The sequence below is a fragment of the Silene latifolia genome, chromosome 9 (genome assembly GCF_048544455.1).
Source record: "Silene latifolia isolate original U9 population chromosome 9, ASM4854445v1, whole genome shotgun sequence".
NCBI classification, from domain to species: domain Eukaryota; kingdom Viridiplantae; phylum Streptophyta; class Magnoliopsida; order Caryophyllales; family Caryophyllaceae; genus Silene; species Silene latifolia.
In genome coordinates this window covers 17,338,504-17,349,420 of record NC_133534.1, presented here as the reverse complement: position 1 = coordinate 17,349,420, position 10,917 = coordinate 17,338,504, and the positions used below count along the sequence as shown (strand labels likewise).

Genomic DNA, 10,917 nt, shown 5'->3' with positions numbered 1-10,917 from the left:
GTAGAAAGTAAAACAACATTTTACTCGTGTAAAATACAAATTAAAAGATGTATAAATAAGGACACTTGATTGTAAAAATCTTCATAATTTCCTTGATTTTTATGAAGCAAATAGTGTACAACCTAAAAAGTGGAAGTAACGTATGCGTATTCAGAAAATAATAATGATTCCGAGGTGTATTCTCTGCAGGCCTGTTATAGCATGTTTTGATTTTCTTCCCTGATTTACTAATAAAACGTCCCTGTAAAAAGTAAAACAACATTTTACTCGTGTAAAATACAAATTATAAGATGTATAAATAGGGACACTTAATTCTAAAAATCTTCATAGTTTTCTTGATTTTTATTAAGCCAATAGAGATAGAATAGCTAGTAAAGAGAAAGTCTAAGTAGTCAACTTTGAGAAAGAAAAAAAAAACTCCAATTTTCTCCCTTCTCAAAAATATTTCCAACTCATCTTTTATTTATCTCTACTCTCCCTATCATCTTCCCTTATTTTTCTCTCATTAATACTCAATTCATCTCTCTCAACAAGCAATAATCTTCTTAACATTTCCCCCATTTCTTTTTTTTTTAGAATTTTCATAAATCAAGTTTTCTCAAAACTTCTAGATTTAAAAATTTCTTCCCATTGATTTTTGCTACAAATCAAATCTAATAAAAAGATTGAAGTTGCATGTGAGTCTAAAGATTAATTCTTCACTCACTTTCAAAGATTATATTCTAGATTTACTAGTTGTACTAGTACAACAAGAACCAATAATTTAGCTAATTAATTGAAGAGAAAAAAATTAGATATATAATTCATTAGCATGGCAACCTCACCACCACCACCACCACCACCACCATCTCAACAACCACAACTCCATCTTCATGAGCAGTATTCCTCGGCCGATACGCCGCCATCATCTTCATCAACTCCTCCACCAAAGAAGAAGAGAAGCCTTCCTGGAGCACCAAACAAATGTATGTTAAAACCCAAAAATTCTCACACAAAAAAATATATACATTCCAAAATGATTTGATTTTTATCTATATCTTTTAGTAGTACACTATTTTTTTCCCTTTGTTTTTTACACATGTTTTGATGTTTATCATCATTTTATGTCTTGTGTGTGTTTTTTGTCTATTCCCCCTTTTTTATTTATTAGACAAAAGACCAATTATTTTTGGGAAAAGGAACCCTAACTTATGGATGCTTAATGACAAAGAACAAGGCAAACAATTTTTTAATTTTATGGTTTTTTCTTCTCCCTTTTGTTCATTTCTGAAAGAACTCTATCTATAAGTACATAAACGGTAAACCTACACTCACACATACACCTAGCTACATCAGACTTATATAAAACGGTTTTACATCAGAATTTGTCATATACGGAGTACTTCGTATATATGATGTTTATATATGTGATGACAATTCTATAAAAAAACTGAATGATATGAATGATGTCTATCTTATTTTGGATTTTCTCTCCTTTTTTAGCCATCTAGGGTGTATAAAAATTAAAAATGACATACATAAGTGTCACAACTTTTTTTCTTACATAAATCTATCTAGGATAATTGTTTTTTTTTTATTTCTCGAATTATTATATAAGACAGTCTCATAATAAGTTTATCATAAAATGACGTTAATCAGATCCAGATGCGGAAGTGATAGCCCTTTCACCAAAGACCCTAATGGCGACAAATCGATTCATATGTGAAGTATGCAACAAAGGGTTTCAAAGAGAACAAAATCTTCAACTTCATAGAAGAGGTCATAACTTGCCATGGAAATTGAAGCAGAAGAACAGCAAAGAGCCGGTCCGAAAGAAGGTGTACCTCTGCCCTGAACCCACTTGTGTCCACCACGACCCGACTCGTGCCCTAGGCGATCTCACCGGGATCAAGAAGCACTACTTCCGTAAACATGGTGAGAAGAAATTCAAGTGTGAAAAATGTGCTAAACGTTATGCTGTTCTATCTGATTGGAAGGCTCATTCTAAGACTTGTGGTACTAAAGAGTACTGTTGTGAGTGTGGCACCAAGTTTTCCAGGTTAGTATTAATTATTCTCTTCGTCTCAATTATTTATTTATTTTAATTAAAATTCTTTAGAAAGGATATAAAAAGTAAACAAATAATCGAGATAAAGGAAGTACCCATTTTGTGGTACACAAATTCTTGTGTAGGCGACCTTAATTAGACAAGAATTTTGCTTAGAACAAGTTTTTACAAATTGTAACTGTATTTTTTTTTGTTTTGGAATTCATTTTACGCTATGCTGGTTTAAAAGTGTAAAACCGTCTTATAGAAGACCAATTGGTGGTGGGATTATATTATCCGGCAATGTTAAAATCATTTTCTTTTATGAGTAAAATATTAAGTGAGATACATTGTCTTAAATGTTTTAAAGATAAGTAAAATAAAGTTATTATTATAAATTAATTTATGTCAATGGCTAACTATTAATTATAGTTAAGTATTTTACTCTATATCACTAATAACATTAAACATATATTCATTTGTCATTTCTATCCAATTCTAGCTTTCCACATTTTAAAATGTGTCAAAAGTTTAAAATAAGTAGAGAGTAATTTGTATAAGAGAGAGTATAATTTAACGAGTGTGATTATATTTGAGTAAATTATGGTAAGATGGTCGTATACAAAATTTATTTTTATATACAATCATTACTGACTATTGTCACATAGCCCCTCTCATTCACGGGAATGATCATACTATTTGATTAAAATACTTCTCACATATATTCAACAAATGGTATGATTTTAGTGAATTAGAGGGAGTAGGTTTTTTTTTTCTTTCAGGTGTGAAAAATGTATTTTATACACTTAGAGATAAAATGGTAATATGTGTTTGTCTTTGTATGTGTTATCTAGTGAACAAGATAATGGCGAAATTGAGAATTAGAGTTATCGATTAAAATTTAAATTGGCGATTGTAATAGAGGGGACGAAAAGTAAATAAAATCGGAAACTATTCACTAAAAAGGTCTCAAAGTTAACAGTCTCAGTTATTTGATTGTTTCCTGGTGTTTTTTTTGTATGAAAGTTTGTTGTGGTCTCGTGGGTGTTTGTGTTGTGCATTATAGTCTACTTGTATTTTTTTTCCCCAATAAGCAAGCCAAGAGTAACTGAATCACTCAGAAAATAAAAAAATAAATTATAAATAATATTGTATGTTTTACTGTATAAGACCGTCCTTTTAAAAATTACTCAGTACATATTTTATTCATTTCACTATTATATAAAAGTTCTTATAATATAAAACTGCCCCATACTGTAAAACCGTCTTATCTAAAGTACTCCTTAGTAATGACTCCATATGTAAAAGTTTTGATAAAAATGGGTGCTGTTAGTACTCCCTCCATTTATCTAATTTCTTCCCATTTTTTTTTTGCACAATAATTAAGAAAAAGGATTAAAAAATGAAAAAGAAATGAAAAAGTAATAAAAGTAATGAAAAATTAATGAAAGAGGGATTAAAGAATGATAAAGTAATGAAAAAGTAATGACAAATAAGGAAAGAAGAGAAATGGGAAGAAAATAGATAAATTGACATATATGGGAAATGGGAAGAAAATAGGTAAATGGAGGGAGTACTAGCTAGTGTAGCTATTTTTCTTTGATTTCACACTCACTTCTCTTTTTCTTCACTGAATTTCTGGGTCTGTCTGTTTTTACAGCAAATTACTAATAACAACAACGATTTTAATCACTCTCCTACAGAAACCGTTACATGGTACTAGGTAGTACATTCTGACTGGATATTTCCATGGCTAGCAAATTTTTATTAAAAAAATTGTTTTTGCGTTGAAAAATACTCCGCATTAAACTAAACTGAACTTAAATAAATAAATACCAAAAATAAACTCAATTAAATCGGACTAAATTTATATTGACCCGATTTGGAATTAAGTAAAAAGAAAGAATGGCCTAATTATAATTAAAATTGTGACTTTATAACACTAAACCGATGGTAACTTTATATTTGGGAATTTTCCACATTTTATCGTAAAATGGAAACATTTTATTTGTCTTGATTTCAAACGAATTTAACCATCTCAAATGATTGCTTGTATATGTTAACCTTATTTTCTTTTTCTATTTAAAATAAAATTTAGCCAGCATTCACGTGTAGAGAAAGAAGAAGGATAAAATAGTAGGAGGGTGCACTGCTTACTGAATTTGGAATGTTGTGGGTTGGAGAGTTATGATCAGGGCATTGCTGGTCTATTTTAATTAACTTTTTCATAATTATTTTAACATTTTTATTTTTTGTCATTTAATTTGGATAGTGATAACATCATTCGAATTACAAATTTTTTTCTAAAATAGAGTTTAGGACAAATAAATTATCAAAGTGAGGTTAATATGAAATTTATCATCGAAATGGGTCACGTAGAATAAGACTAGACGAAGCTAGCTATATCACAAACTAGACTAGACGAAGCTAGCTATATCACAGAACTAGTTTTATACCCGTGCACTTTGCACGGGTCGTAATAACAGACGATATCATTAGATACATGAACATATAATTGAGCGTCATCAAGTGTTCAGTACCGTGATAATAAATAGTCCATATTTGGAGATTCGGATATTTGATAAATATTAGATTTGAATATCAGATAATAAACAACCGTATTTTATTAGAATTATATTAAAGATTTTTTTGACATGTTAGACCGTTGAATCTAAATTGTGACAATTTAACTTAAGTAATCAAAATAAGAATAAGAGATAGGAAAAAGAATTGAGTTGAGGAGAGAGGGTAACTAAATAAAATAGGAAATGTGGAGGGTCCCATTTGTAAAAACTCAACAGCCAATCAGAAGTCAAGAAAAAACTTGGCTTTTATACTATGTAGATAAGATATAACGACTTGGAGTTAGGTCGCTAAGCTGGGTACTCAACAACCTTAGTAACTTGTAAATAAATAAATAAATAAATAATGAGTTTGGAGCAAAGTGGCTAAGTAGCTTAGCGACTTTGATTAATGTACATTTATTTTTAGATATTTTAAGATATAAATAACCTGAGTAAATAATATCGGGTGACAACGATATTGAGAAAATTAATTCAAATGATCAGAAGTATGCATGGAGCCTGATAAACTGTAACTCACTAATCATTGATTGAATTCTTTCACTAAATAGACAAATATTCTTGAGTTGCATTTATGAGAGGGTTAGTCCATAATTTAGTAATCTTTTGTTCCATTTATTAAATCACTTTGCTATTTCCTGTTTCAATTGATTATTCATGTCATTCACGTCATGGTTAACTTTATTGTTGATTTTTTGTAGGAAGTTATTTAATATTTACTGTATTAGTTAAATACGACAATTGGGTGATAGGTGGACAATAGGTGAATAATAGAACAATTGAATAATAATCAAATTATTTATAAAAAAACATTTAGAGTTAGAACGATAAACAAATTAATAATGAACATTATAAAATAAAATAGATAAACAAATGATCGAAACGGAAGAGGTACATACAAAGTATTGCTTCATAATTAATGTTGGCTAGTGTTCCTTGTATGTCATATTAATTTGATCATTAATTTTTTTGGGGTTATTGTTTATATAAGCCTTACTAGGAAGTATATAAGTAGTACCCTATCCTAAAATTTAATTCAAATTTTCCTGCTTAATCTTCAGAGACCATTTAAAGGCAGGTCATTAATATTTAATAGGCTAGGCTAAGCTATTTGATTTGTTTCCAGTAGTATAAAACATGTACTTAAAAAGTTGACTCTAACATTTAATATAATGATAATCTCCCTTAAAACCATAATAAGTAGCACAAATTTTCTAATATAATTATTGTCATGAATCTTTGTATTAATCTTTATTTTAACTATACTCGGTATATATTAACTTTGGTTCCTAAAATATTGCATGATAATATGTAATTAGAGAGAAAACTTCATTGAAAATGCAAAACGACAAATTAAATGAAACAATTTTTTTCCTTTAAAAACAACATATAAAATGAAACTAAGTTGCAATTTGGAACTACTCAATAATTTTTAATAGTTTAATTAAATATATATAAGGAATATTTTATTTAAATAATTTGACTTTATATACTTTCAAATAATATGCTCGAGCCGAGTTCGATATATATACATGTTGTTTTATGTATCTTTAATAAATCCAAAACCTAAATAACCTAGTAATTAGAAGCCACACTCCACTAATTAAACAAAGCATGAAATTATGGGCAAGGGTTGTCTCAATGGTAAAGAATTCAGCTGCTGGCCTTGGAATCGGGATTCGATTTCCATTGAGTTAAAATACAGCTCTGTTGGCAGGCGATTTATAAACACCATTCTAAATCCTCAAAGAAGTCAGTGGTCTGCCCTGACCTTAAACTGATAATGCCTACCCTTAACCCAAAAAAAAATTTCTACGAAAAAAACAAAGCATGAAATTTAAGAAACCCTATATGACTTATATCAAACTAGCTTAGCATATAATGAAGTAAGTCAACCAAAACCTTTTATTTTTAAACAAAACTATATGAACAATGATTTTGTTTTATGTAATTTGACCAACCAAATTCGATAACGCATGGACTCTACAATCTCTAGCTAGTCTCCAACCTGAGGAATCTGATAAGAAGAAGTCACGAGTAAGTCAATTGACAGACTATCTCTTTAGCTAAGACGTCAACTACCAACTCACATGAACTCATATTATTCACATTGGTACCACACTCACTCACATGTGTGCTTAAATTCTGAATGTGACGCAATCTAGTACAACTATCTTCCCACTAACATTCTACCAGTTTTTTCCAAGGAAAAAAAAAAATATTAAAATCGTACTTACTAAACAAGTTCGTCAAATAAATTTAAGAGATTCGGTTTAAAATATTAATTTGGAGCACAAATTAAGATAAAAAAATCAAATTTGACAATGCTGCATTGTCGTGTACGTCTTTACTTACAAGTTTCATTACTACGTATTTAGACATATTTTAGGCCTAAAAATTTTGGACCGAAGGTCTTATTATAACTTTATAAACTTGCTAATTAACGACCTTTTTAAACAATATAGTCTAAAGCTGCTAAATTTAACTCTTATTTTACAATTATTAGTTTTTAGGGTGACTAATTTTTTAAACGATAATAATGTGACTAATATATTTTGTATAATTTTTATGTGACAGGCGTGATAGTTTCACAACACATAGAGCATTTTGTGAAGCCCTAAATCAAGAGAGTAATAGACTTCCAGCGAACTTATCTACTATTGGCAGTACACAATTATTTGGTAGTAATGGAAGTGGAGTTGCTGGAAACAACATGGGTTTAGGCATGGGACTTTCTAATCATTTGGCTAGCCACCATCCCTCCATGTCTAGTCAACAAATGACAGCCGACATTCTCCGCCTTGGCGGTGGTGCCCACCAATTTGACCACCTCCTAAGCACCCCTTTACGGTCGGACCAACATCAAAATAATATTCAACCACCCCAACCAAACTTTAGCTTGTCTGATCAACTTAGGTCAAATCAATGTGGTGGCGGTGGTGGTGGAGGTTATGAAAATGGTGGTCACGGTCAAAATCAAAGGCACAATATTGGTGGAGGAAACTTTTCCAGGCAGCTGAACCAATTGCCCGAATTCCAGGGCAATGGTTTCAGCTTAGGGTTTTTTCCGAATAATAATAATAGTAATAATAATAATAATAATGCTGATACAAGCACGATGAACTCTGGTAGTACTGGGAGTGGAGATCACTCCTCCGCTTTATTCTCACCAAGCGGAGGCAGTGATCTCTTTGGTGGACCACCACATATGAGCTCAAGTGGCGGCTTCTCCACCCTTTACAACACCGGTGGGGGTCCAGTCCACCAACAACAATCTGCCATGTCAGCAACTGCCCTCCTCCAAAAAGCGGCTCAAATGGGGTCCACTAACTCCACCACCAATGCCACCGTCAATGCTCTGCTAAAGGGTTTTGTTACGAATCCACCACCACACCCGCCATCACCTCCTACAAGTGCTGGTGGCGGCTTTGGCGGATTGTATGGAGAAAATGACCAAAATAACCTCCATGACTTGCTCATCCAGAATTTGTCAAGAGATAATAATGTTAGTGAGAATAACAACTACTGCACCGGATCTAACCCGACTAATAAATCCACCCAAGGCGGTATCTCAGGCAGGTTATCGGATCATATGACTAGGGACTTCCTAGGAGTAGGAGAAGTAGTGAGAAGCATGAATGGAGGAGGATTTACTGCTAGGGCAGAAGTAAACCAAGGTGGTGGTAATGGTATTAGCATGCCTAATAACTTGAATAATGCTGATCAAGTAAGTAATAACAATAATAACAACAGGAGTAATAATATTAATAATAATATTAATAATGTGAATTATTCCGGACTAACAAGTAACCAGGCATATGGTGGCGGACATAGGTTTCAATGAATTTTGGACAAGGAAAAAACAATTTTTGCTTACAGAAGAACCCCAAGTACAGGTACGTAAGAGTAGCTACTTTTGCTATATTACGTTTGTTTTATTTTGGTATTCTTCTTGTTTATAGCCGTCTTAATTCAGGCTATCGGTTAAAAAAGTTGCATATAACGTGAGACACTGGAAAATAACAAGAATAACTTATTAAGATAACCAATGAAGAGTAATGTAATATGTGAGGATGGCTTAGGAAGTCGTGCTACTAATATGTACTGTATGATATTCTCTTTACAATTATCAAAGAAAAAGATAACGAATGAGGTTAGAATATTATCTAACGTAAAAAAATTTAATCTGATAGTTGAAACCGAATTAATAGTTTAATATATTATACAAATAATCAATTAAAATAACAATAGGTGATTATGTACTATACGTATATGTAGTATTGCTACAGTTTATTGACCTAAATAGAGGTCAACATTTGTCAATGAGTGTGAAACAATTTGACTTGTTGACTTTGGTTAGTTATGACTTTTTGATCTTAGTCCAACCCAAAACCTACATAAACCTAACACTTATAAGTTATAATGAGTACTATCTTTATTTTACAAAGTCAAAATATACCCGACCCATCTCTCTCGCGAACCTAAAATAATTGATCCCGTAACCCGTCCGTGTCTGACAAGTCTATGTAAACGGGACTATAATATAAGGTGTGGTCACTAGAGTGGGGGACTAATGAGTAATGAGCTACAGATTAGTTTTGTTTTATGTTGTGGGTCGTAATCCCTTGGTTTTGTTGGTTTGTTTGATTTCATTTACTTGTATTCTCTTTGTTTTGTTATTTCTCAATTTTTTCTGGTGTGGATTTCTGGGTTGAGTCACGGGCGGTGGCATGAAATATTATTGATCATGCATCAAGATATTTGTGTTCGTATTTCACCAACTTTGTTTTATGTCGGCCACCTGCCATGTATTTAAATGTTTAACAAACTTTTTTATAGTTATCCTAGGTTTTTCTAACCCGTGTCCTTAGTTAGCTCATACATTAAAAAATAATTTGAAAAATATTTATTAGGTTATTTCATTAGTTATGAAAAATGTTAGTTTATACATCAAATTCTGATGATATATCCTCAAAAATCTTTCTTTAACTAATTTTTTGTCGTGTGTCCTTAGGGCACACATTAGAGAAATCGATTCTAAAATCACAGCATATGCAAAATTTTGTGATCTTTTGATGCAAAAAAAAATTACTATTCAGGAAAGTGATCGAAAATACAAGCTCAGTCACTTTTTTCACGAATTCTCATTTTGTGACACATTACAAACTTACAACAGCTTGTTATAGAAAAATGTGATGATTTTATCATAAAAAGATTATATGTACTGCTAATGTCTTAGTCTAGCTAGTAGTTAAGACAAAGATATTATTGTGGATAATAAGTCATAGATTTGATTCTCCTATCTCATCTATTGTAATATAACTGAGTGCGCGTTTCGTTAGGAAAAAAGAAAATGGTCATATTTGTGAATAACTCATAAGTTGACTCACAATTGCATTGCAGGAAATAGGTTTTCATCAAAATGGACATCGTCTTTGCTTATCACCATCAAAGCGAACACCAAGCTAGCTTGAACCTTTCTTAAAATGAAGATCATATGTTTTGCTCCTTAACCATAGAGAACAATGTGATTTTATATTATGCTTATTTATCTAGTTTACAGAATTTTCAGTTTTGATAGATTTGACTTTCTAAATTATATAAGTTTATTTCCCATCCGTTTGAGGTACAAGAATAGTTGAGTAGAATGAACTTGAATTTGAAAGATAGTTTTTACTTTTGAAAATATTATTTAAAGATAATCTTCTTTGCTTTTTGTTAATTCTGCTCAAATTAGTCTCCTACAAATCTACAATGTTTTGTTTAAGACTGATTATCCGTCTTAACACTTAATTAAAACGGTCAAATACTATTACATGGTGGTAATAAAGACATAATTTTTAGCAGTTTATTCTAAGTAATTTGTCATGTGATTTGGTAAGTACTTGACTTGTCTTAAACTTAATTAAGTCTGATAGTTCCCGTCTTAAATGAGAATTAGTTTTTGAACCCGTGCATTGCCTGGGTGGTAACGCAAATTATTATTAAAAGTAAAGACTTATGTAATTTTTTAGGGTTTCCACATTGTACCCTTGTATTTCTTCGAAGTTTATGTGATACCCCTCGCTTTTCAAAAATATCAGTGGTACCCCTAAACTTAATGAAAATATTTTAAAATACCCAAAATGCTCAAATCTGCCCCTTTTAAATGTTTAGTCTTCACATTTTTGATTGATTTTTTGGCATTAATTTGTCATATCATTAACATAAACATTGTTTATTCAATCGTAAACATATTTTCTTTAGAAAATTAAACTGTTTAAAACATGATTGTTAGTAGTTTGGGTATTTTGAGAACATTTTACTAAC

General features: G+C 31.2%; 1 protein-coding gene across 3 annotated transcripts; it reads left to right on the top strand.

Moving 5' to 3' along the window:
• Positions 1-326: 326 nt before the first annotated feature.
• LOC141599257 (protein indeterminate-domain 4, chloroplastic-like) lies at positions 327-10,226 on the top strand. Of its 3 annotated transcripts, none has more exons than XM_074419226.1 (5): positions 424-965; positions 1,639-2,038; positions 7,186-8,335; positions 8,443-8,504; positions 10,012-10,226. In XM_074419226.1, the coding sequence occupies exons 1-5, from the start codon at positions 812-814 to the stop codon at positions 10,016-10,018; spliced, it is 1,773 nt and encodes a 590-aa protein (XP_074275327.1). In that variant the 5' UTR covers positions 424-811; the 3' UTR covers positions 10,019-10,226. The 3 variants fall into 3 exon arrangements, 1 of the variants encoding a protein (XP_074275327.1); XR_012523783.1 differs by having other exon boundaries at positions 472-965; positions 8,423-8,504; XR_012523782.1 differs by having other exon boundaries at positions 327-965; positions 7,186-8,504.
• The last annotated feature ends 691 nt before the right edge of the window (positions 10,227-10,917 follow it).